Source organism: Trachemys scripta, chromosome 2, assembly GCF_013100865.1.
Source record: "Trachemys scripta elegans isolate TJP31775 chromosome 2, CAS_Tse_1.0, whole genome shotgun sequence".
Lineage (NCBI taxonomy): Eukaryota > Metazoa > Chordata > Testudines > Emydidae > Trachemys > Trachemys scripta.
Genome location: NC_048299.1, coordinates 92,931,901 through 92,959,297, shown reverse-complemented (window position 1 = coordinate 92,959,297; position 27,397 = coordinate 92,931,901). Strand labels below are relative to the sequence as shown.

Sequence of the window (27,397 nt, the reverse complement as noted above, 5' to 3'; positions counted from 1 at the left end):
GTGTGGTTGGGGAAGAGGGGTCATGGTTGGTCTTTTACCAGAAGCAGCCATTAAAGTTGATGTGTTCTTTTTCAAATTGCATGATCTGTTTGATTTTTAGTGATGCCTTCACCAAAACAGAACCACTGGACCCAAAGAAACTGGATATCTTCAGAACAGTAAAAGAAATATCAGGTAGTGATATGTTTGGCTTAAAATTTTGTCTGATCTTGTAGTCCCAGAAAACATAAACAAAAGGGGAAAAGGAATAAGAGCAGTTTTTGTTAAGAAACTAAATCATCTGAGTTAGTGCCGGTTTCCAGAGTAACACCTTTCAACTGCAGTCAGTGGAGTTACTCTAGATTTACACTCATGTAACTAGGGTGACCAAAAGTCACGATTCTATAGGGACAGTCCTGATTTTTGGGTCTTTTTCTTATATAGGTTCCTATTATTCCCACCCCCTTCCCGATTTTTCACATTTGCTGTCTGTTCACCCCACATGTAACTCAGATCAGAATCTGGTCTAAGGTGTATGGTTTTACCAGTCCATCCCTTTTGCTGAATTGTCAGACATATTAAAGAGCAAAACCAGAACACTTTCAGACACCCAAGAAGTATGATGAAGCAGAGGCACAGGAAATGGCGCTCACTGCTAACCCACCTTGAAATAATGGCTGCATGTCTATTGGTGGAAAATGTTTCAAAGGTTCTTTGGGAAATTTTATTCCGTTGCTTCCATCACACCAATGGGAGTCACGAATCTGAATGCCTTTTCCTTGGATCCATGCACCAAATGCTCTCAGTGGCAGCACAGATGGCCAGCCTGGGCCTGATTTTAATCTCACACCAACAAAAACCGGGAATACTTCTGTTGGAGTCACACCATTATAAAAGCAGTGTAAAATCTGAACTGGACTCAGGGTCTCCCCTTTTTCTCTCTCATTTTAAATATGTCCAGTTACTTTAAGTATAGTTGTCACTAAATTTAGAAAACTTTTATATAATACTGTTCCCCAAATTCTTTCCCCATTGAATGTCCAAGCAGGGGAAATCAATGTCTTTAGCAGTTAAACTCGGATGTGCTTTTCCCCACTCATTTTTTTCCATTTCCTAAATGCTTCCACTGCTAGAAAGCTCCAGTGATGGCCTCATGTTTCAATGAAATCCAGGGACACTCTACTGCAGCATTTCCTGATAAGAGCAGAAACTCCTGTGGTCTCTCAAGTGCTGCAGGATGTACAGCTCAATAACACACTAGACTTGTACAATGTTAAGCCCTCTTGGTGGCCTGAAAGTAAACTGTTTACAAAGCAGCGTTAAAAATATCTGCAGACTCCCTACAATGTAATTCTTCATTTTGCAACTCTCATAAAGATGCGAAGAAGATAAAAGTGCCTTCCCCAGCTCAACAGGAATTCACAATAAAAATCCCATTTTCAAGCTGCTGAGGTTTTTTGTTTTTTGTTTTTTTGTTTTTTTATTCCTGTTTCAGGATTTTTGTTGATTCAAGACTGGCCTGCAAATAACACAGATCTCTATGCTTTTGAAAATCTGGAGATTATACGAGGCAGAACAAAGCAACAGTAAGTAAACCATGTGCCAGAATGAGGGTGAGAGAAACTGTGTTTACAGCTAGGTTTGTCTAAATAATAAAAGATTTTTGCAAAATTTGGGCCAAATTCTCTATTGGTGTAAATTTGTGTAGTCCAGTGGAACTGCACCATTTTATACCAGTTTTATACCAATTTGGCCCTGTGTGTCTAAGTGACTGTGTCAAGACATTGTCCCTATTTATATCTGAGAGGAAGGATGGATTTGGGATTGGAGTGCTGGAATGGACCTTGGGAGATGTGGCTTCAATTATTGGTCCTGAGGCAGTCTTCCTCTGTGATCTTGAGCAAGTCACAAAATCTCTCTGGCTCAGATTTTTAAAGGTATTTGGGTGTTGCTCTGCTCAACATTACAACACCTAGGAGCCTAAATCACTTTTTGAAAATTAGATTTAGGCTCCTAAGTCAGTAAGGCCTGTAACTCAGAGCAGAGCAATGCCTAAATACTCCAAAAATCTGGGTCTCTGGGCTTCAGTTCCATAGCTGTAAAATGGTGATAATATAGGCTTGTCTATACGCTGGGGCAATTCGCTCTACCAGACTGTGATGTCAAAAGCTCACTGATGAGCTGCACATTAATTGGTCTGGGTAGACCCTGCTGATACAGACTAAAGGTTCCCTAGTACGCTTTAACATAGTACTATTTGAAACAGTAGTGCGCATCAGAAGGGTCTACATGGACCAATTAATGCTCAACACGTTAGTGGGCTTTAGAAATCACAGCCCCAGAGAGCACATTGCCCCACCATGTAGACAGTCCGAATATTTCATTGCCTCCACTCCTTTTCCGTCTTTTATGTAGATTGTTAGCTCTTTAGTACAGATATTTTCTCTTATTCGTCTACATGTACATGTACAGTGTATGTACAGTGCCTAGCACAATGGGGCCCTGATCTCAATTGGTGCCTTTAGGCACGACTGTGATATAACTAATGAATTACAGCAGTGCCCAAAAGTCCTAATACAAATCAAGGCCATGTTGTGCTTGGTGCTACACTAACATGCCGAGTAGTATGGCAGACTCAAGTGCAAAATAATGACTTTAGCTTTATCTCCATATAGTATTAGTGCATACATGATGCAATGGGTCTGTCCTGTGTCAGAGGACTTAACTTTCAGTCCCTACAGAAAATCAGATGTGAATATAGTACCTTTACAATAGATATGGCATAAAAACATCTGTAATATCACACAAATTAAGTTTGGTGGACCAAGCAATATCTTTCCTTGTAAAACACTCAGTTTACAATAACCCAGATGGGTCTTCGAAATTCAAAAAGAAAATGTACTCAGTAAGACCACATTTAATCTGTTTCCATCTGTTGTTCTTTTTGCCCCACACCCATTTTAGTGGTCAGTATTCTCTTGCCATTGTTAACCTAAAGATACAATCTCTGGGATTGCGCTCCCTCAAAGAAATAAGTGATGGTGATGTCGCCATTATGAAAAACAAGAACCTCTGCTACGCTGAGACAATGAACTGGAATAAACTCTTTGTGACAGAAACTCAGAAAACAAAAATCACATCCAACAGAAATCAAGACGAATGCAGTAAGTTAATACTGTCCTTTTGTCCCTCTTGGAATGCCATCGTGTGGGGCAGAAAAAGAGATTGTGACCAGTAATTTAAGCAAACCTTTCTTCCTCCTTGTATATTGCCACAAACAAAAATCTTTAAGCTGCAGTTGATGTTGTTCAACCTCCTTTTCTATCAACACAATTACTAAAATTCCAGGCTTCAGTTAAAGTGATAGTCGCATCCCCCTCAACCTCAATTCAAATGTCTTGCCTGCCAAACACAATAATAACCAAGCACTCCTCTACTCCATAGCCAGCTCCCATCATTGCCAACATATAACCAAGTACAACTCCCAGTCCCTCACAATCCTCCTCAAACACTCAGTCTTAACTCCACCTTCAGATAGATTGAGATAAGTGGCCTGCGTGTAATGGCAAAGTTCACAATGTGGTGTTTCTCAAGGAGAAAGTGTGAGGTAAGAGTTGAGGTGGTGCATTTGAATGTGATTGTGAGGAAGTGGATGTCTTCATTGTGTTTGGTTATATAGTGGAACTGAAAGAGAGTTTGTTGTACAAAGCAGGGGAGAAATCCTGACTCCGCTGAAGTGAATCAGAGCTTTGCCACTGACTCTAATGGGGCCAGGATTTCACCTAGGGTGGTTGAGAATGCATATGGGTATGATGCTGTGAATATAGTAAGGCATGTGTGTTGCAGCTAATGTGAATGTCTGCTTCAATGGTGACCTCCTGGAGTGTTAGTTGCAATTTCTGTCCACTTGCATGGCAGAGGCAAGGAAGGTCAGACCCAGAATTGAACTTGTTGCCTGTCAAAGGCTGTGGATGATGCTGTACTAATGTAAACCTGGGAAGAGGGGAGGATGGGGAGGGAGTTCACCCTTGAGAATATAGACTAAATTGCTTCCTCAGGCTGCCCCGTCTCAGCACCCTCAAGGCCTCACTGAGATTTATGAGCTCAAAATTTTGAGGCATTAGCCATGCAGAACCTAGGTTCTGGCAGTTTTGGTCCAAACTACCCTTCCCAGTCACACATTGGCAGAGGCTCGATTTATACATCCCAAATGGGGAGCAATCTAAAAAGATACAATTCTCCTCTGAACACATTCACTTGCGCTGTAGGGACTGTGTGTGCGTGTTTGCATGATGTTGTACTCTAGAAGCTGGCCTACACAGAGGATAAAGGATTAACAATGACTGACAGCTAGGCAAGATCTGCTTTGCTATGGCTCAGCTAGTTAGAGGCTTGTTGTTTTGGAGCAGAAGAACAAGGGTGAAAGTTCGAACTCCACATGTTTGACTCATTCAGTCGGGGTCCAATTTGAGCTTCCCATTGACTTGCATGGACGTTGGATCAGGCCCTTATCATGTCTCTCTGCAGCATATTGATTTGTTTTATGTTTATGTCCGTTTTAGGAGTAGATTTCTCTACAACAGATTAATCCGTATCTGATTAATAAATAGCCACAGAGCAGCATGTGTTTTTATATTGCAAAACTAACAGTCCCATTTAATTTCAAGCTTTGGAAACTAGAGAAAAGCATGAGTGTTTCTCCTCCTGCTCTGTAATGCTGTCAGGATCCTTCAGATCTACTCTAGGTTAATTTGGAAAAATTGGCTCTCAAAAATGAGTCATTTGTGGTGCTCTAATTACTCTCTATGAAATCCCTGGCTATTGTTTGTCTTTGTCTCTGTCTCTCTCAGCTGCTGCGGAACATGTTTGTGACCCCTTATGCTCTGAAGTAGGCTGCTGGGGTCCAGGGCCATTCCATTGCTTTTCCTGTCGTCATTTCAGTCGCCAGAGGGAATGTGTGAAAAAATGCAATGTTATGCAAGGGTAAGGAGGTTTTTTTGGGGGCGGGGGAAGAGGGGAAGGGTTAGTGTAGGAAGAAAAATATTCACATTACTAGGGGGAAATAAAAACCAGGAATTTTAGTAGTATCAATTTTTGTTACTTTTACACAAATGTTGGTTTGAATGTGGTACCTAAATACAGAAAAGGGGGGAAGAAATACCCTTTTCTAAGAATACTTAGCAGTCTGTTCCCCAGCATCAGTTGGGGGATGTACATGGATAACTCCCCTAAGACTACTGGGAGAAGACTGAAATTTCAAAGGGGCTTAAGGGAACTAAGCACCCAACTACCATTGAAAATCAAGCAGCCTACCTCCCTTAGGCCCTCTTGAAAATCTCAGTCTTTAAGCGTATTAGGTGAAATCTTGACCCTATTGTAACCAATGGGATTTTGATACTGACTTCACTGGGGACCAGGATTTCACCCATTGATTAGCCTCATTTACTTCAATGGGACAACTCAGTGGGGTTAAATTTATGCACATGCTGCAGTGATTTTGCTGGATCGTGGCCTAAACATCTTAAGGTCAAAGTATACCCTCAGATTCCTAGGCTCCATCTAAATTACTGGGAGCCTGGTCCAATGGAATAGTTTGTCCTTACAATTTTTACTCACTTTTACTGCAAAACTGCAGTGGAGGCATGATGAACCTAAATACACTGGCCCAACATACCAGGACCAGTAATTTCAGGCAGAATAATCGCATCAGCTTGTCTTATGTTTAGCAACATTTATAAGTGTCCTTGGGGCTTGAAAAGGAGCATTCTCATAATTGTTAAACCTGTAATATATATGTTAATTTAAAGAAACAGCTAACATCAGTAACGCTGATCCCAAAACTGAAGGATTTTGAATACTCTGCATTTTTACAGAGCACAAAATGTTTACTCATCCATAGAACTACCAATGGACATATTTTTCCTATTTCCTTTTTACTAATTCTTTAAAGCTTGTTTAACTTTTGAAAATAATTAATATTATGACACTAATTTACAGTATGCTGGTGTCCATAATGTTTATATTTGTCTAGCAATTTGCAGTTCAGCAGCTGTTGTCTTTTCAAGTGAATTCCCTCCAGCAGATATTATGACCTACAGGGCAGATCTGGGCATTTTTTTAATCAAATGATGGGTAGATTTGGTTTAATTAATAACACAATTACTTGAAGTAGAACAGCTTTATTGCTATCAAAACCATCTGTTCTCAGCTTTCACATTTTAATGATTCATTGTGTGTTATAGGGAGGGCAAGAATCTAATTATCAGCCAATTTGTTTAATTTCCCAAGTTTTATTTAGAGGCTCAGAATCACTAGACATATTTTTGCTGATCAGCAGTGATAGAAAAAATGTTCTGGAGAATATTCTTCATCTTCATTAAAATGTAAAGACTAATTTGTAGTTTACAATCTGGATTGCCCTGTGTGGCACTTTCAGCCAAATTTTCCTTATTCTCACCTTTTCCTGTGTTATGCCCAGCAAGTTGTATTGATGTGCTAGGACTAGTCAAGAAGTTCTTCCTAAATCCCCTCCCTTCTCATTATACTCATCCTAATATAGTCAACCTGGAAAAAGTAGTGGAAGCTCTGAAATGTGAATTTGAAGTTGACACCTTGTTAAGTATTCCTTCTATTCCTTTTTTATTTTTCAGGGAGCCAAGAGAATTTGAAAGAGAATCTGAATGTCTTCAGTGTCACCCAGAATGCCTGGTGCAAAATTCAACTGCGTACAATGCAACCTGCACAGGACCTGTAAGAGCAGTTTTGATGTAACAAACTTGTACACGTAGAGACCCTGTAACATGGTGAACATATTAAAATACTTAGATATTGAACAACCAGATCATCATAAATTATGACACTTCCCGCTATGGAGGCTAATTTTTACTTACCTGAGGCACTGTATAAATAATAACTATGGCTAATAGTGAAATAATTCACTAACTTTTTGCCTCTGAAGACCAAAGATCAGATTTTAATCAACAGCAGATGTTTATTGGAAAATATTAAGAAAGCAGTTTCTATTTAAAACCAAACTCTACACCCCAACACAATTAAAATTAATGCATCTCTTTTAATGTAAGTGCAAAGTATTGGGTGTTTGTAAAAACGATAGTCAACTTTTCCGAAGTTACTTGAACTTTCTGAGTTTATATAAAGGCCCCTTTTATAAAAGTTAAAATACTTTGGTCTTTCCCAATATCCAATGGCAAAATCCTTCTCAGTTTTATCCTTCTCAGATTTTCAAAATACTTTGTTATTTTATGAAGTCTCTAGCTTGGCCCGTATGGAAAACAAAGCCCCATCTTTATTTCCCCTTCCCCCCCCCCCCCCCCCCCCGGTTGTAACAAATTCAGCCTTGAGGGTAAGAGTCAATGGAGAGTTGTACTTCTTTACACTCAAGGCTGAATTTAGTCCCTTAGTTTTATTTTGCAGGCTATTTCAATTCCAGTGTAGCCATTAGCTCAATATCTTTTTTAGTAAAGGGATGGGGGGAATTTTCTATTTCCTGCCAGAGTGTCACTTTTCTTCCTCCCCAGCACCTTACAGCCCCACTCTTGGAAAAACTCCTGCACCCTCCATTGCAGCTACTATCCTGACACAGGATGACTGTCCACCCTTCTTCAGTCAGAAAGTCACTGTTCAATAATGCAGGGTACTTGCTTCATTCCATTATGGCTTAGAACAACGGTTCTCAACCTGGTGTCTTCGGCCCCCTGGGGTTCCATGAACAGGTTTGAGGGGGTCTGCCAAGCAGGGCCGGTATTAGACTTGCTGGAACCCATGGCAGAAGCTGCGCCATGGGGCCATGGGCAATTGCCCTGCTTGCTATCCCCTAATGCCAGCCCTGGCTTTTATATGCAGAAAAATAGTTGTTGTGGGACAGGTGGGCTGTGGAATTTTTGTAATGTGTTGGGGGCGCCTCAGAAAGAAAAAGGTTGAGAAACGCTGGCTTAGAACCCTGGGCCAGATGCCCAGCTACTAAGATTGCAAGCTCCTTGGGGTAGGGGCCATCATTTTGTTGTGTGTTTGTACAGCAGATAGTACAGTAGTGCCCTAGTCCATGAGAGGGGCTGATAGACACTACAAATAATACACCTCTACCTCAATATAACGTGGTCCTCAGGAGTCAAAAAATCTCACCATGTTATAGGTGAGACCGCGTTCTATCGGGGTAGGGAGAGGAACCACTCCCTGCCCCAGCTCACCTCCACTCTGCCTCCTTCTCCTCCCTGAGTGCGCTGCCGCCGCTCTGCTTCTCCCTCCCTCCCTTCCAGGCTTGCCACGCCAATCAGCTGTTTGGCCCTGCAAACCTTGTAGAGAGAGGGGTGCAGAAGTGGAGCGGTGGCGGCGTGCTCAGGGGAGGGGGCGGAGATGAGCTGGAGCGGGGAGAGGTTCCTCTGCACCCCCCGTTACTTGCTGCGGCTCTTCCCAGGGCCCCCGCGCCCCAGCTCACTTCCGTTCCACCTCCTCCCACCAGTGCATCGCAGTTCTGCTTCTCCCTCCTCCCTCCCAGGCTTGCCGCGCCAATCAGTTGTTTGACGCGGCAAGCCTGGGAGGGAGGAGAAGCAGAGCTGAGCGGTGTGCTCGTGGAAGGAGGAGGAGGAGGGGGGCGGTTCCTCTGCGCCCCCCCCCCTTACTTGCTGCGGCTCCCCTGCCTCAGGTCACCTCCGCTCTGCCTGTACCTCCTCTCACAAGCGCACCGCAGCTCCGCTTCTCCTCCCTCCCAGGCTTGCCATGCCAAACAGCTGATTGGCGTAGCAAATCTGGGAGGGAGGGGGGAAAAGCGGAGCTGCGGTGCGCTCGTGGGAGGAAGCGGAGCAGAGGTGAGCTGGAGTGGGGGGGGATGGCGGGAAGGGCCGCAGCAAGTAATGGGCAGGCGCAGAGGAACCGCTTGCGGTAACACAAATTTGGATATAACGAGGTAAAGCGTTATATCAGGGTAGAGGTGTAATACATAAATACATCAGTGTTGCTCCACTGCAGTCAGTGCTAAGGATCTAGCCTACTACTTTCTGGAGCATACCTGGGGCTCCTATGTGGCAATGAACTAGGCCATCAAGGAAGTTTCTCTTTTAAAGTTAGAATAGTCTCTTCATGTTTGTGATTAATTGCTTACTGGCATCATAAAACTAAAAACATATGCTGTGACATACTGATTGTCATGAACACAACTGATTCCTTCCAATTGTCATGAACACAACACTTCCAGCTTTTCCTTCGGAAAAGGCAATTTTGCCTGGGACTACTTGTTCCTCTCTTTAGAGAGTACCTAGATCATTTTGGGTCCTGCCACAATCTCAGTAAAAACAACATTATTTCATGTAATAGCCAGAGCAATTCAAATAAACTTTAGCTAAAAGCACTTCAGATTAGAAATTTGATGGGCTTTTCTATTTTCACCCAGTTTCTCTTTCTGTTTCAGAGTAGAAGAAAAAAATGTTCTCTTAGATTATACAGAGAATGAAAAAGCTTTATGAGTCAGATCTTCATCTGGTATAAATTGATATAGCTCCACTGATTTCAATAGAGTAATGGGGATTTACATTCAATGAGGATCAGGCCCTTTGATTTTAAACTTATTTGCTCTCAGAGCATCTTTATTCACAGTATTAAACCAAAAATGTAAGTTTTTATTAGGACAGAAAATAGGAAAATTACAGAATAGCAGGAATCATACCTCAGCATTGATACCCAGAGAGAGATTTATTTCATTTAACATCAAGTGCTGTATCTCATCCAGCATATTATACAAAAGGATTAAAACTTTGCAAGCATTTCATGTAGTACAATAATAGGATAATAAACTAGGATAAAACATTGAATCATGTTTAAAATTTCAAATGATCAAACATGCATTTATTTATCTTCTGAGGCTTTTCTTGCATATGCAATATATGGCTTGGGCAAATCTATTACAGACAACAATTTCTTGCTCTTTATTCAGGGTCCGGACAACTGCATGAAGTGTGCCCACTATATAGATGGCCCTCACTGTGTTAAATCCTGCCCTGCTGGAATTCTGGGTGAAAATGATACCTTAGTCTGGAAATACGCAGATGAAAATTCAGTGTGTCAGCTCTGCCATCTGAATTGTACCCGTGGGTAAGTAAAATACTTGCTTACACAGAAGTGGAAGGAGTAAAGTATTTCTTCCTTGTGATTTTTTCTCACTGTAAAGTCATCCATTTGAAAAAAATAGAAAACTAAAGAGATTATGAATTTGCAGGTAATGTAAGCAAAGTGCTGCTGAGTTTGGAATAGGTAAAGTTCTGTAGTGCTTCTAGTCTGCAGGAAAGGCAAAAAAAGTGGAGAAAATGGTTTAGCAGACTTAAAACAAGGTTATTTTTAAAATTAGACTTTCTGGAATTTTACAAGTTTCCTATGTTATGATTCACTTTTTTCCCCACCAGTTGAATGCTTTGTCGGCTGTATTTGTCTGGCGCAATAGTGACATCTGGTGGACTGTGAGATCATTTATAAACGTGTTTCTCACAAGAGTACTAAGTATGTCCCATGCCTTTAAGATGAATGTAATAGTATGAGTGGCTGCTCATGTATCTCATTGTGACTTTGATTTTTTTGAAGCAAAACACCAACAGATTGTCTCAAGCATACACTGCATTTTAATGCTTCCCAGAGGTTCCTCTCTTTTCATATGCTACGAACATCTGAGCTGTCATACTGAGTCAGAGTGTGGTCCATCTTGCCCAGTATCCTGTCTCCATCAGTGGCCCATACCAGAGCTTCAGGGAGAGTGTACAGAACAAGGCAATTTCACCTGGGTTGGAATTTAGGGCCGTATCAGTACAACTGTGTGACAGGGCCTGGCTGCAAACACAGTTCCATTTTGTGGTACAGCCATGGACTGTCCAAGGCACTAGCATAGTTCAGAGACACAGTGAAGTTTTCATCTATAATGGGGTCCCCTCATACACTTGCATTTGTGCTTACATTAACTTACATTAGATGCACAGAAAGAGGGACGGGGTTTGAAATTTGACTCTTGTCCTGCATTGGTTTCAAGGAATGCTCTCTCATTGGTGTTTTTTCCCAAAGGGCTTTTCCTCTATAGTAGTGGAAATCTTACCTCAAATGCTCACCTAAGTTAACTAAGAGAAGATTTATACACTGCACTCTTCCCAGGCTCAGATTGCCATTTGGCCCAAGTCTCATGTCCTCCTCATGTATTCAGCTACCTCCTTGCCAAGCCTTGAAAAACAGAGCCTGCTTTTGACAAGGCACAAACCCATACGTTCATGGAGAGAAAGAAAGGAGGGGGTTAAATAGGCTACACTATCACTTCATAGATGACTGGAAGCTGTGGAAGTAGAGAAAGAACTGACAGGGATTTGAAGGGGATTTCAGTGCAAACAGTCCCCTCTGTGAGCAAGAGTCAGGCTAGCTGTAGCCCTAATAATGAAGATTTGTAGAAGCGAGAATTGTGTGAGGCGAGTGGGAAAGAACTGCGTGAGAAGTTGTTGCGACCTTGTGTTAGATAAGTATGGAATGTAGACTATAGTCTAAATAGAGGTGAGAAAAATAAAATATCAGGATGACCTATGTATAAACAAAATGCAGCTGTTGCTCATTATTGTATGTAACAAGAGGTATAAATGCTTGCTGTAATTGTTTACCTGAAGAGAGACCTGTTTAGCTCTCTCTCTCCACACAATTGCTAGAGATAATAAAGTATCTGACTTGCTGCACCCAACCTGAGAGTGAGAACTCTGTTTTTCTCCGACAAAGCTAAGGGCTTGTCTACAAGGAGAAGTTAGTGCGCAGTGAGCTAGGGTGTGCAAGTAAAGTGCACTAGCTATTCCACACTAGCTCCCCATGTAACTTTCAAAATGCACTAAGTTCAGGCACACAAAGCACTCTTAATGCACAGTAACAGTGTCCACATGGGGAATTACTGTGCACTAGGTACTGTGGGCTTTTTCCCAATATAGACATGCCTGAAGCCAGTGTTTCTCAACCTTTTTGATATTGGGGATCAGCTTACTGCCTTCTTAAACTGTCAGAGAGATCTCAGGGACTGGCGCCAGTCTATGGATTAGTCATTGAGAAACACTGCCCTAAGTCACCTGGTGTGTTTCACGTCTTCATGAAATTCAGTGCAGTGTTTTTCAGATTGTCATACGGATTGATGATTTCCCTGTGTTTTATCATGATTGCAGACAAAGGTTTTTTGTGCTTTTCAATCATACAATGAATGTTCTTCATTGAAAAATGACACTCCAAGTAACCATTACCATTAGTTCTCATTGATAGAAACTTGGCCATAGTAAACCAGTGTCATTGTTACATGATTGCCCATGTGAAAGCATAGAGTCACAGAGCCATTCTATCATCTAAGCTGACCTCTTGTATGTCACAGGCCACCAAAACCACCCAGCACCCGCACACTAAACCCAGCAACCAAAATTAAACAAAAGTATTACAGCCCACTTTAGCTGATAGCTTTAGCAGAACAATGGCTAACCATGTCTAAACAAAGCTTTTAACTGTGTGGTTCTGCTAGAAAGATAGAAAACTGAAGTCAAATGAACAATACATTGTTCAACAACAATACATCAATACAATACAAGTTGCTGAATCTGGATGTAGCTGTCAGTTCTGTAACAGCTTGTTGTGCACTGTTTATGCCTCAGCACAGAGTTTTAAGCAGTTTGAATTTCACCAGCGATGTCAACTTTTCCGCTGGCTTGAGCAGTAGAGAGGTTTAAGATGGCAGAGCCATGGAGGATGAATGTGTAGTGGGGCAAGATTATTCTAATATCAAAAAAAGGTTCAATGTTTTCCACCATATGACATAGTAAAGCAGTGAATGAAGACTAAAATTCAAATTCATCTCTGATTTGAGTAAGATGTGGGGTAAGTTTGCAGTTGTTGTTTATTTGTATTACAGTAGCTCCTAGAGGTCCCAACTGAGACCAGAGCTGGCTCTGGCTTTTTTGCCGCCCAAGGCAAAAAAGCCTCCCGCCGCCCCCTTCCCCCCCCAGCACGGCAGGGGAGGGCGCCGAGCCCGGCCGCGGGCCGCTCTCCCCGACCGGCCGGAGCGCCGGGGGGAGGGCGGAGAGTCCGGCTGGGGCTCCGCTCTCCCCGGCGGCCAGATTAACAAGATTAATCTCTCAAACATGAGTGATTTGAATTTCCCTAATTATTTTCCCAGGATACTACAAGTAAATTTCATTCCAACTGGTGTGGTAGTGCAGTAAGAACTACAAAGAGAGAGGCAGAAGTATAATTAATCGTTCTGGGCTTCATCACTGATCGAGCCTCCCTACAAATTTAGTTACCACTGACTTATATATTCTGAGATCATTCATGTTAAATATCCAGGAAGAATTTTTGCAGCCATTGCATGTGTGGGACATATTTGCCTGTCATTTAGAAGGTTAATGAAAAAGAAAGGAGAGAGGAAAGGTCTTTTAAGGCTTTAAAAAAAGCCCAATGGTTTCCCATTTCATTTATGACTGTGAGGTAACCTCTGCTGTTACAGTCTGAGTCTCCTCTGAAAGGCCATAAATCAAAACAACCTGGCTATATTACATCAAATTAGAAACAGTGGGTTCCGGAGAAAGTTGTTTAAAATCTTGATGGAACTGGAAAATAATCAGTTGTATCTGCACAGAGACAATTAATATTTATGTAGACAGATGAAAAAGTTCCAGATAGCACCAGGATAGAATTGTTTCAGGGGCTGAATGCTGCTCTAATTTTACAATAAGTGGATAGCAGAGAGAGATTTCAGAGTACACTCACCATTAGGTTCAGGCTAATATATACTTAAGATCCCCAGACAGTTTATAATACAAGGTCACATTTCTCATTTTAGTTTCTGTAAGATGTAGAGGAAAAATAATTCAAGAATGGAAAAAAAGTGATATTTTAGATTCCATAAAACATAGCTTACTTATGTTAGGTGTCATCATAAAATTCCACTTTAAGAAAGATGGTTATATTTAGCCTTGGGTGGATATTTGTTATGTACTTTGCTTCTCCTTTGGCTTGTGAAATGAATCAGAAAATCACATGGGATTTGAAAAGCACAATCTGATCCATCATTTTTCTCCCCAAGCATCTTTTAACTTTATCGTGGTACCCTTCACATTGATGGATTTTTATGGAGATCCATTCTAAAGACCACAAATGAAAATCTACACCTTTTTTTCAGCCTCTAGTTTCTAATCTAATCTTTCAGACTATGGGCATTAAGGGAGCATTTCCTTTGTTGAGAATAATGCATCTTCTTTTGAGACAGAAACCATCTGGAAAATTGCTCAGAATGAAGGGAGCATGGAAATTGGAATTTTGTAAAAGAAATGCCCTTGAAGAGGTTATACTGGTGGCCTGAAATAATGTTTTATTTGCACAGCTATACCAGAAGAGGGTGTTGTACACCTTTTCCTTTCCATTCATTTAGCGGTGGTAGAGGGTGGTGGGACTAGAGCTTGCATCCTAGGCAAATATTCTAGTCAGCTGACCTAAAGGAGAAGCCCTGTGCAATCTCATGCACATTCCCAGGTATCCTCTCCGTGTATACACACACACACACATACACACACACTCTCACTCACTCACTTGTTACGTTTCCTTATACAACTGAACAAACAAAGAAAACCATAACCAGATGAAGGACATTGGCAAAGTTGCACACTCAGGCTTCAGGAACCAATGTGCAAAATACCTGAAGTGTGTTCTGGACACCAAGATGCAAATTCTTCTATGGGAGCTCGATGCACTCACTGAACCTTTCAGACTCTGAGCCCTGTTGCACTGTGTTAGCACTGAAAACACAAGGAAAGATTAGAATAACAAAGATAGATCCAAGAAAATGAGCAGTAGGCCCCCCAAGGGCCTAGAATAATTTATGGAATAAATTCTCCATCTCCACCTGCCATTTTAAAATGGCTCAGACTCCTTTTTCCTACTAATGGAATTCAGAACTGCATTCCTGGCCCTGGCTTACTCCTTATCCCCTGCTTGACCTACTCTGTGTCTGCTTTGAGATGATGTATTTTCAGTAAGAGAGGGAGGCAGAAGCCCCAGACTGGACTCTTCTCCTTGTTTGGCTCCATTTTTCAGAAATGATGTGATTGTTTCTGCAGTGCTGTCCTTTCCTTGGGAGATACCACAAGGACCACAATTCCCAGGAGGCGCACACATATTACCACTCAGCAGTACTTGAGAATGTTCTGTTTATCTCATACTCTGGCACCTCCAGTTGGAATATACAGTCACTGTATTTTCATCTTCAAACTCTAGCTGGGGTGTTCATTATATGCTGTCTGCCAAAATGAATTTAAGGCATCTGGAAGGTGGTGTGCATTTACACTAATACAGAGGGTGAAATGACTGATTCCTGGGAGGATTCTACATAATATCGTATACATAATATACATTCGAGTACAAATCTACTCAGTGTCAGTAAAACCTAATGTTAGACCCTCAATGAAAAATATCATAGATTCTTATATGGATGGTGCACCCAGTGGTAGAATAGTACAACCAAATACCATACTATTCACTGATGAAGAGATGTGTCTGCTAGTGATATTTTTCATTAGACTAGAAGACCTGGACACTGACGTCCTTTACTGATCCTTAAAACAGGTGCCCTACAGTGTGGTAAGCAGCAATGCAAGCTTTTCCTCATAGGCCCATGCCTTGTATGAAGGATCTCCCCTAGTGAAAGGTTAGTTCTGTCTCCAGACGTATTCAGTCCTTGCCGCCCTGTTAACAAAAGGGCCAGCCTGTTGCAGTGAACATTTGCCCACTCAGAGCAAGGTCACTAGCTTCTTTCACACAGGCCACCAAACTCTTTGTGATCAGTTGTTTTGTGCACCCCCAGGGCAGGGATGAACAAGTCAGTTCTTTTGAAGTTGTTGAATAAGGCAGCACTTGTAGAGACTGCAGAGGTATTGGGGGGAAAAAAGAAGCTGGGGATCCATGGTGCATGGTCCAGGTTCATAGGCAGACATTCATAAATTGTCCTTTCAACTGAATATACAGCACACCTTAGCCTGTGGCCCCTGATTCTGCAGCAAAGCTTTCCAAATAACACGCCCAAAAAGTTTTATAATTATTAATCAGAAAGTTAATATTCTGACAGCTTTTTAAAAAGGTAACTTGTGAATGAAAATACAGTTATTCCAGAGTAGGTGCTAGTGCTAATATATATTTGTAATTATCATTTTTTACAGGTGCAAAGGACCAGGTCTTGAAGGCTGTCCATTGGGGTAATTATTGCATTCATCACAATTTATGATATAGTTGGGAAGAACATATCCATATATACATTTTTGTGCTGGACACTGCATAGTAGTGCCCTGATACAATGAAGCACATCCTTAACTTTAAGCATATGAATAGTCCTATTGAAGCCAATAAAACTACTCAAGTGCTTTAGTGCTTCGCTAGCTGAGGGCCTAGATGTATGGGACTCTTGTTGCTGTCAGTGAGAGATCTGTGTACTTCAAGTGCATAGTTTCTAAGGTAAGATCCTTTGTGAGAATCTGACAGCAAAATTCTGTTCTTATTTTGTATTGAAATAACTGTTTTAAAATCATCAAGACAAACAGAAAGAGTAAGTAAATCACCATTCATTGTGGTGCTTACCATATAGTGTCTCTTCAAAACGGTTTTAAAACTATTTGAGCAGATAGTTTTATATAGAATATAAAGAGACCATGACAATGGTTCACAAATCCTAGATTAACATGAGAAAAATATTAATTTGGCTGATTAAGACCAAAGCATACTTTAGGGTCTCAATTACTTATAAAATCCTGAACAATAAAAGGCTAGCAAAAAGGAATCATGAGATTAAATACATATATACCTCCAGAAGACAAGGTCAAAATTTTTCAGATGAAGTTTTTTTCATTGAAGAATGGCCTTTCTTTTTAATAAAAAATGTAATGCAAAACTGTTGGCTTTTTTTTTTTTTTTTTTTTTCAAAATTTCACATTTTTCACCACATTTACTCTAAATTTTTATTGAAAATGTTCTTGAACCCGTTTTCAGTCAAAGAAAATGTTCAAAAATGGTTTCCATAAAGGTTTAATGAAAGCATTTGGAAAAAAATATAAACTTAGGGTTACCATATTTCCACAATCCAAAAAGAGGACACTGCGGGGGAGGGGGAGCCCTGCTCTAGCCCCGCCCCCATCCACTCCCTCCCACTTCCCACCCCCTGACCGCCCCCCTTAGAACCCCCAACCCCCCTCTGCTTTTTGTCCCCTGACTGCCCCCTCCTGGGACCCCTGCCACTAACTGCCCCCTAGGACCCCACCCCCTATCTAAGCCTCCCTGCTTCTTGTCCCCTGACTGCCTCCTCCTGAGAACCCCCGACCTAACTGCCCCCCTAGAACCCTACCTGTCCCCTGACTGCCCCAACCTTTATCCACACCCCCACCCTATGTTCACACCCCTGCCCCCAGACAGACCCCCAGGACTCCCATGCCCTATCCAACTGCTCCCTGCCCCCTGACAGGACCCCCAGAACTCCCGACCCATCCAACCCTCTCTGCTCCCTGCCTGCCTCGACCCCTCTCCACACCCCTGCCCCCCTAACAGCCTCCCCAGAACCCCCAATCCATCTAACCCCCCCCCGTTCCCTGTCCCATGACTGTCCCCCTTCTCCAACTCCCCAGCCCCCTTACCGTGCCGCTCAGCTTAGAGCAGGTGTCTGGCTCCGCCCTGCCCGAGCGGCGTGCTGAGGCTGTGGAGGAGGGGGGAAGCAGAGGAGGGGCTCTGGCCGCCGTTGCCAGCCCCACCGCCGCGTTACGCACAGGCACACAGTCCCGCCCCCCAGTGCTGCCAGGCGGCATGGTAAGGCTGCAGGGGATGGGGGGAGCCGGGAAGGGGCTTTGGCTGCCAAGGCCCCAATGCGAGCGGTGCTCGGCCGCCCTGTCAGCCGCTTTTCGCTCTATAAATAGCCAACCGGGGGGAAATCCCGGACAATTTTAGATTTTTAGAAATCTCCCCTAGATGTCTATATAAAGAGCGAAAAGCCGGACATGTCTGGGGAAACCCGGACGTATGGTAACCCTATATAAACTGTTCTATTTCAAACCTGCAACTGAAGCCATTTTGAAGTTTATAAAAAACAAACAACCAGCTCTATATAAAACCCCACAAACACTGAATGAAAAACTTCAGACTATTGACACCCATGTTGCTTGATTGTAGGTAGATCAAAACTGATCTGAAGCCTGAAGCCTTCAATTGATCATGTTTCTATCATGGAATGCTGTATTGAAAATACACCATTTGTTATTTCTTATACCAAAACAGACCTCTTTCCCCATTTTTGTCTTCTAGCTCCAAAATCCCATCCATTGCAGCTGGTGTTGTTGGAAGTATCCTTTGTTTGGTTGTGATAGCCTTGGTCATAGGCCTTTACATGCGCAGACGTCACATTGTTAGAAAGCGTACATTGCGCAGGCTGCTTCAGGAAAGGGAGGTACGTACTATAAACAGTTTCTAAATATATTGACCAACTTTATTGATGTGCCACAGAGTCTCAGAAAGAGCTGTTTTATTAGGGCCTGACCTCACCCTAATACAAACCTAAAGTACAATATTATCTGGTGTTTGGATAACATGTTATCTGCAGTTCTATTCAGAAAAGTGACTATGTAAATATGACACCATATTACTTAATCTCAGATCTTATCTTGGTGGGTAAAAATTGAAATAGCTCATAGGTGAGTTAGGTGCCTAATTTCCACTGAAAGTCATTGGGAATTAGGCTGCTGAGTCACTTAGGTGCTTTTGAAAATACTACCCTGTTATGATCTGCTTACTCTAGTGACAAAAATAAGGGATTTTTTTTATGGCTGTTTTTACTACTCGTTACTCCTGTTAGTGCTGCAGAGCTCTGGGATGCTAAGCTGGATTCTGTTCTGGGGCACACATCATGAACAGAACTTTATGGTCTGAGTTTCAGTTTCAAAGCCAAAGCTGCCTTCAGTTGCCCTTGTTCCATTCATGTCTTTTTTTTGGAATACTATTGCTCGCTAAACTTGAGCTTAACAATAGTGAAAATAGAAGTCTTTTATTATACTATTGGCTATAGTATGTTCAGTGCAGGGAGTGATAACCTGAGAGATTACTCATACCAACCACTCCACATAGACAACAATGTCAGCCTGAATGTAGAAATCTCCCTTAAAGCCGTTGCAAGACCATGTGTTCACCATGCCGGATAAGAAGTGGGCTTTCATGCTTCTTGTACTAAACTTTATACACTGCATGGTATAGACTTCATATGGTTGTAGTATTATCCTCTGGGTATTTTACATGTGAAACACCAAAATGCATTATCCAGGATCAAAACAAATCAGGTATGACTCTTCCCTTTCTCCTTCTAATTCAGTTTTAATAAGCTACTAGCAAATTGTATTCACAGTTCTACTGAACACCCTGTTTCACTCGCTAGCTTTGCAAAATCAAGTGATAAAAGTCCTGAAGCTGCCCTACTTTTTGCTACATTACCTAGCAACCTTTTAAGAGCCTCCATATTCTACAGTTGTAATGTTATAGCACATATTGTGTTTGGTTCACATTATACATTTTGTACTCCTTAATATGAGAATCGTTAACTGAAACAGGAAAATGCTGGCATACAGAAAACAGATCTGTATCAGGCTAAATGTGGGCTTCCAGTTAGGAAAGCTATTCAGGAGAAGGACACAACAAGATGGTAGTAAAAGAGGACTTTAAATATTAGGAAAGCGCCTAATTTCTCATTTGTTGTTTCCTTAGAAAAAATACTGCAACAAAATTCAAATCAAATAAATAAAATCTATTAGTCAACTTAAAACCCCCTTTTTTGCCTGGATAACTAGATAATCTTACCTTAGCATTTGCAGTAATTCCCTATAATAAGCATAGAAACTACTTCTAATACCATAGTAAATTCATCTAGTTAAGCAAGGCAAAGCTACAAAGTTTCAGGGTGACCACAGTGTAACCTTTTAAAATGTAGATAGTTAACTTCTGACTTATTTTTAGAAACGAATCTTTAATTAAACTGGTCAGCATTATGTGCATGTTTTAAGGGTATAAATTTTACATCCTAAAATGAACAATAACATCTCTCCACTTTCTTTTAAAATTTTAGTTACCATGCCAAGGTCACATTCTGCTCTCACTTATGCTACATCAATCTGGTGTAATAATTCCATGGACTTCATTCTTGTCTCATTTATACAGGTGTAAATCTGGAGTAACTCCACTGAAGTCATGAACTCCGGAGATACTCTAGATTTTCATAGCTGTAAGTCAGAGCAGAATTTACCCCATGTATACTTCATGTGGGACAAAATTTACATTATTGCCAACAGTTTTTGCTCAGTTTCAATAGTTGTGTGCTGCTTGTTTCCTCCTCTACAGTATATCTTTCTAAAGTCCAATTCCTTTGTACACAATAGCTCGTTGAACCTTTAACACCAAGTGGCGAGGCGCCAAACCAAGCTCTTCTGAGGATTCTAAAGGAAACAGAATTTAAAAAGGTCAAAGTTCTAGGCTCTGGGGCTTTTGGTACTGTTTATAAGGTAAGACCACCATGTTTTTCTCACCACACACACGCACACAAAAGCCATCTAAACAGTGTATGCATTGGAAGCTGAAAACATAGTCATGGGGTTTTTTTGAGTTATTTTCAAATCATCTTTAGCTTGGGCCAGGTAAAGTAGATGTGTGAATCTGCATGTGTGTGTGAGATTGAGAGAGAGAGAACACACAAGAAGTTTTTCATAAGATCTTATGAGAGCCATACAGCTGAATATGGAGCCGATGTGTCTATTTTAAAAAGTACCACTGCCAGAAATACTTTCTTAGGGATGTTAAAATATTAGGAGGAGAAATCAAAGTATGGCCAACTCAGTCTACTGTGCTAAGCAAAATTTTTATTTTTTTATTTTTATTTTTTTTATCTTCTCTTTTTATTTGTGGATCACTTTTATTGGGTCAAAAGAACCCCACAGGGTTACAGAAAAGCAACTGGAGCCTTTCTATTGTATCGTTGTGCAGAATTATTTCCCTCCCCCGCCACTCTCCCATTATTCTTCCTTCTCTAGAGAGTATCTCTCTAAAAGATTTCTCAGTGAGGAAGCTTCAGGGTTGTTTTACACCATTTGGTACTGAAATGTAAAATATAGATTTACTTATCAAATTTTAAGTTTAGATACTTGGGGGCAGATTTTCAAATGTGCCTAAGAAATTTAGGAGCGCAAATCCCTTGTGTGCTTTTGAAGATTTGCCCTTTTGACCCCAACTACCCCTCTGCCTAAATGATTATGTAATGCAATAGACGATGAACAAGAAACCATTCTGACATGAATTTACGTCTCATAATATATATAAAGGATTGGATTATTGTGTAACCCTTGGAGCAGGCTGGCTGAAATTTAGTTTCAAGTGAGAAAACCCTGATTCCCATCATTCAGCAGCTTATAAATTAGAAGTGACACAATAATCAACATAGTGAAAAACGAGTTCAGCAAAGACTAGTAATGTCCAGTTGTGTCCAACTTGCGTGTACAATTGCTGTGATTGTTAGCACTAATTAGATATTGGTGCACACATATTGCCATTTATGCATCTTCTGGGCTCATTGCACATGTGACTCAAGGTAATTGCACATGCATGTTTTTGAAAATCAGGCCCAAGAGATTGAGACAGATGCCACTCCATTAACAAAAGTCTACCCAGAGAGAGTGACTGCTATATACCTCCTTCGCTGCCTGCTTAGCCTCCCCTAATTGTTGCTTAGAATGTTTCAGTCTGGTCCGAAAACATCATACATATAAATGTAAAAACATGCATTTGCAATTACCTCAGAGATAGTGAATCACTGGGTTAAGGACCTAGGTAACCTTTCTTCTTCTTTTATAGGGGCTCTGGATTCCGGAAGGAGAGAAGGTTAAAATTCCTGTTGCTATTAAGGAATTGAGAGAGGCTACCTCCCCAAAAGCCAACAAGGAAATACTTGATGTGAGTTTTCATCTTTATTTGGTACTATTAAATCTTTGCTGATGGTTGTTTTAATGGGAGGAAAAACAAGAGGAAGATTGTGTCCCCGGAATACCTGTAGCACTGATGACATTTGCTTTGCATTTATATCAAGTGCACAAGGCATCTTTAGCCTTTGAAGGACTGATTTTCAAATCAGGGTTTCCTATTGCCAGATATAGTGAGCTGGTGTGGAGAAAAGACCAAGATAATTGTATACAAATACTTGAAGGGTGTATACATGTAGGTAAATGGTGAGAAGTTGCAGAGCTCTCTAACCCTGCTCCCACTGAACTCAGTAGGAGACCCATCTGCTCTCATTGTAGTCAGTGGGGGGTTTACCATTGACTTCTATGGGGGCGGACCAAAAGCAGAGCGCTTTTTGAAAATCCTACCTTGGAATGGTACAAGCAATAATGACATGAAATTTTAAAATATCAAATTAAGACTGATTATCCATTAAAACATTCTAATAGTGATATCTATTAGACAATGGAACAATCTGCCAAGAGAAAGTGTGGAAGCCCAATCACTTGAGATGTTTCAAATAAGACTGGAAAAAGATAATAGTGTGACACAATCTCTCCAATTGCTCTCCCAACTCCTCAGGGCTTTATAGAAGTTACGGGATCTAGCTCTAAACAATGTTAAGCTATTTTTCTAGCAGCAGAATAGTTGATGGTATTTTAAAATGGAATGAAGATGACAGTATTTTAGGCTAATAATTCCACTCTGTGCCTGCTGTGCATCCCCTCAAAAGTGTGGTTTTGAGATACAGCAGTCACCATTAAAAAATCAACATTTGTTGACAACTGGCGCATCCTTAACCAGGCCAGCCAAATCCTGCAGCCACTCTGTTTGTGGTTGGTCTGTGGGTACCACTGCATTCCCTTTACCTCCCATGGACCTCTTTGTGCATAGGTCATTAACTAACATTGTGCACAGGGACCTTGATTTGGTGCTAAGGGGCATGTTAAACAGTGAGCTTAAGGCAGAGACCATCTCTTTGTTCTGTATTTGTACAGCACCTAGAACAGCAGGGTCCAGGTATGTGACTGGGGTTCCTACGTGCTATGGTAATACAAATTATAACAATAATAATGATCACTAATGCTCTTTGGACCCTGATATTTCAGAATATCATAGGTTTAAATGCATGGTTACATAGGACTAAATGAAATGTTTAAAAAAAAAAATCTGTCTGGCTCATGTGCCACGGAAACTGTGAAAAATCATCTGGCCTTGTGAACAAATCCAGGGACCACAGAAGCCAGTTGGATTTTATTTTGTTTCTTGGATCTAGCCCATAATTACAAAGGGGAAAAAAAAACTCATATGAATTCCATTTCTAATATGCTTGGGCAAGACAGACACTCAGTGACTCACAGGTAGAGCTGGCCTGTGTCTGGACCCCTTCCCAAGCCCCAGGCGCTATCTACACCAGCCTGGAAGGGGAGGTACATTGCACAAGGTTTAGATCTGGTACAGGGTACCTCCCACACTGTGCAAGGGGAAACAGGGGATGGAGTGTGATTCTGAGTCACAGTCTGCCTCCCAGGGCTGCTCCAAGGGCCACCCAACAATGTACTGCCCCTTGCTTGGAGATCACGGTATACATATTGTAGAAAAAAAATGTATGCATATGCTGTAAATATCCATGAGTGATAAAATATGCATATATTTACATGGATGAACTATAAACCCAGATCCAGGGATCCTTGAGCTTAGGGAACAATCTGGTATTGAGGCAAATCTGAACTTTGCTGTTTGAGCCTAATTTGTGTGCATATATACACATACACTTTATGTCATCCAAGAAAATTTCTATTAAAAGAACCTGAAGCTTGCAAACACAAGCAAAGGTTAGGAGATGCCAGTATAAAGGTTGCTTATGAAACCCCTGTGTGTGTATGCATTTTATGGTACAGTCTTTAATTACATCAGTGATACTCAAACCTCAGTGGTTCAGGAGCCAAATTAGCAATCAACATTACCCAAAAGACTGGGGAAATATTTAGTTTATATATCTCACAGCAAATAAGTTCAATAACTCAGTGCAAGTTGATAACTTAATTGGTTAATAACCTAGTAAAAGCCTTCTGATTTGTTAATACCTTAGATTGGTTAATAATTAAATCACGTAGTGTTTTAATATCACTTGCTGCAAAGAGCCACTGGAGACGCATTAAAGAGCCACTTGCAGCTTGAGAGCCACAGTCTGAATATCACTGAATTACATGATCACATACTATTTGTATGAGTCCTACTAAGCCCCTGCAGCCCTGGGCTGGAGCACGCTCAGTAGCTCAGTGGGACTGGTGTATGCACAGTCTGGTCAGCACATACATAGCTGTGAGAGGCTGAGCGTGCTCACTACAACTGGACACTCCTGAGATTTTAGCTTACAAACTCTTAACAAGTCTGAGCATGCGCAAACTGTGATTTCGCAGAAGCTTGTAACTTGGGTAATTTGGGGAAATGTTCATGGGAATGGCAAAAGGCACCATGGCAATCCCCCTGCCAAATTTCAAGATCCTGCCCCAAAAGCATGGAGGTGCTAGAGCTTCTCAATGAAATGGTTGCAAGCATTTTTTTTGAATGTGGGCAAAACACTATATTTTTCCCTACCCTCAGTCTCAGAAGTGACTGAACTATTTTAGCTGAGACTTTCAACAACAACAACAAAAATCAGCCTGAGACTGACACCCGGCCTGGAAAATTTCAGCCTAAATGGTTAAAGTTTGGCAAAATGATAAGCAACTGAAAACATAGTCTCACAATGGGGAGGTATTGGGCAACCTTAGCTATGGGCCACTTACAATGAAGCACTTTTGAATCCTCATTTCATCCTGGAAAAATTTTCTATTTCATATATATTTTGGTGTATTGATATGGCACATCATGTTATACATATACTGTTGAAATACAAAAGAAAAGGTGGTTACTTTCAGGACCAATATGTCAAACAAAATTCCTGCTGATTTAAGTTCTTTTACTAAAAGCTGGCTATGTATTCACAAACACCGTCCATATATCTGCCCTCTAACAGGCAGACACAAACAAAGGATGCAACCATACTATCAACTCCCTGCTTCAGGAAAACCTATGGCAAAAGGAAAACTCACTGATATTCCTACTCCTGGAATATTTTTAGCCTTACTTAATAACAGAAATAAAAAGGACATTAAAAAGCTGATGTAAACTGTTATGGAGAAAATAATACAAACTTGACAAAAGCTGCCTTGGACCTAATTGTACTAAATTCATGTAGAGCGAAGGAAGGGTTAATTAATAAGCCAAAATGATTGCCTCTGCGTTCAGCAGATCAAGCTATTCCCATAGCAGGACAGTAGATTGTGGCCTGTGGGCTCTTCTGAGCTATCAAAGTACTATTTTTTTTAAACAAAGTTCAGATATCGCCACATGATTTTTTTTTCTTTTTCCCATTGAAGTAGGATTCTTAGCAAGCAGCTCTTACCATTTTTAGCACTGTTTACTTTTTAGATGACTTAGTTGATGGAATTCATTCCACATTTCACAGGAAAAGAAAAGATACAAAGCAGTGGGAGCAGAGAGACAGAGAAATAAACAGAACTTCAAAAAGATTTTACTGAACAACTCTCCAAGGTCACTGATCCCTTGGAGATAGTGGCTAATTAATTAGCCACTTTCTGTAAGAAGAATGGCTAGGTATTCAGCATGTAAAACAGCATTTGTTCATATTCAGTTTATTCTCCAGCCACAACTCTCGTTGGCTTTATTAGGGCAGGGCTAATTCAGGAGATTTGTTACGAAATACCAAGCATAGTTGGAGCAGGTCAGAGCGTACCTCAGAGATTTCCAAGATAAATAATTGAAACAAAGACTTGCTTTAATTTAGTAAAATATTTAAAGAGACCTGTGACTGCACAATGGTTCCATTATAAGTTCAATGATTCTTCAAAGAGGCTATGGCCTATTTTACTTTGCAGTATCAGATTTAATAGGCAGCGTCAAATCCTGGAAGAACTCCATACTCCGTGTGGCCCATACACCCCCTCCACACATTCAGTTCCCAATTTCCCAGCCTTGAGGTCTGCTCCTTGTAGGCTGTGAAGCAGATGGGCAGTGAGAACAGCTCTGAGTTTGCAGATTTTTCATTCAGCTAAAATGAATTCAACATGGATGTGAGACTAAAGAGGAAACACTACAAGAAACAGACTTTCTTTATTGCTGTGCTTACATGGGTTTCTAAGCCCACTGGGATGAACATAATTAGTCCTCTGTTCATATGGAATCATTTTATAGAATGTGTGAGGCATTGAACCAAGAGGTTCTATATAAATTAATCTGAAAACCTGTATAATTTAGTAGAGAATGACATGCTTTTCTTCTAATTTTTAAACCATGTAGAACTTAATTGGCAATTATATCCTTCAACTAGAATTCTATAGGTTAGTTTCAGTATTTTGTAGTAAGGTGATCATTCTTTATCCAGTTCTATAGTAATCTTCTGTGATCCTTCTGTCCAGGAACCCTTTGTAAAAGGCATCATGAGGGTGGGTTATGTGTCAAACAAAAAACAGAGTTATCCCTCAAAACAGACCTCTCAACATCATTACCTCAGTATCATGTAATAAATATCATGTGTCCGTAACACATATCATCCTTAGGTTGGCAATGTGAAATAACAGTGCAGTGGCAGAGCAAAATATTGCTCATGGATTTCAGATTTTTTTAACGTCATTGCATAAATGTGCTTCTAACAATAGCCCCCTGCCAGCCTCACAACTAGGTGACATCTGTTAAAAGCCTGTTAGATGATGATTAAATTGCTATCATATTGCATTTCTTAAGCCTTTCTAAAGAGCAGAACATTTTCTACATCCACCACAGAAGTGTCTCGACTTTGTTTGCTTGCATGTTGTTTTGGGCTGCCATCTGTCAAGGGTGTCTGATGTCATTCCAGATGCGGATTTAAATGCTGACCTAAAAGTTCACTACGTGGAAAATTTCCCACTTAGTTCTGTATTAACTTTGTGTCATAAAAAGAATAACCAAAAGCAATATCCTGTAGATCGGGAACAAAAACAAGTAAAAATATGATGGCTAAACATTAAACCTGATTTTTCCATAGGGCCTCCATTTTTGAGTGCATAACTTTGTGCTTGCAGTTCACAGTGGGTGTGAAAACTAGCCTGCAAAAAATGGAAGTCCCTGTTTAAAAACCAGACCCAAAGATGCTCTAAAGTCAGGAGTGAGAAGGGGGAAAAAACCTACACTGGAAGTTAATAATTGAATGCCATAACTGGCCATTGCATGCACAAAACCTTGATAGATATTTATTTTTGGCATGATCGTGTTAATGAATGCGCATGGTAGGTGAGCACTCGCTCACACGTTTTTGAAAATC

At 40.9% G+C, this 27,397-nt stretch overlaps 1 protein-coding gene and 1 long non-coding RNA gene across 4 annotated transcripts in view; one reads left to right on the top strand and one right to left on the bottom strand.

Annotated features, from left to right (window-relative positions):
- Nucleotides 1–27,397, top strand: part of EGFR (epidermal growth factor receptor) — a 228,368-nt gene that overhangs the window by 175,294 nt on the left and 25,677 nt on the right. For both annotated transcript variants that reach the window (XM_034761273.1, XM_034761274.1), the window contains exons 10-19: nucleotides 101–174; nucleotides 1,475–1,565; nucleotides 2,944–3,143; nucleotides 4,830–4,962; nucleotides 6,630–6,729; nucleotides 9,926–10,083; nucleotides 16,188–16,223; nucleotides 18,310–18,451; nucleotides 20,424–20,546; nucleotides 21,889–21,987. In XM_034761273.1, coding sequence (XP_034617164.1) covers nucleotides 101–174; nucleotides 1,475–1,565; nucleotides 2,944–3,143; nucleotides 4,830–4,962; nucleotides 6,630–6,729; nucleotides 9,926–10,083; nucleotides 16,188–16,223; nucleotides 18,310–18,451; nucleotides 20,424–20,546; nucleotides 21,889–21,987 — 1,156 coding nt within the window. The remainder of the gene's footprint in view (nucleotides 1–100; nucleotides 175–1,474; nucleotides 1,566–2,943; nucleotides 3,144–4,829; nucleotides 4,963–6,629; nucleotides 6,730–9,925; nucleotides 10,084–16,187; nucleotides 16,224–18,309; nucleotides 18,452–20,423; nucleotides 20,547–21,888; nucleotides 21,988–27,397) is intronic.
- The window catches only part of LOC117872620, a 72,085-nt gene continuing 54,772 nt past the window's right edge, over nucleotides 10,085–27,397 (bottom strand). Inside the window, exons 4-6 of one of the 2 annotated variants that reach the window (XR_004644532.1) lie at nucleotides 14,672–14,771; nucleotides 13,747–13,822; nucleotides 10,085–10,266 (exon numbers count right to left, since the gene is read on the bottom strand). This is a non-coding gene — a long non-coding RNA (uncharacterized LOC117872620). The remainder of the gene's footprint in view (nucleotides 10,267–13,746; nucleotides 13,823–14,671; nucleotides 14,772–27,397) is intronic. The other variant, XR_004644531.1, reaches the window with a different exon arrangement.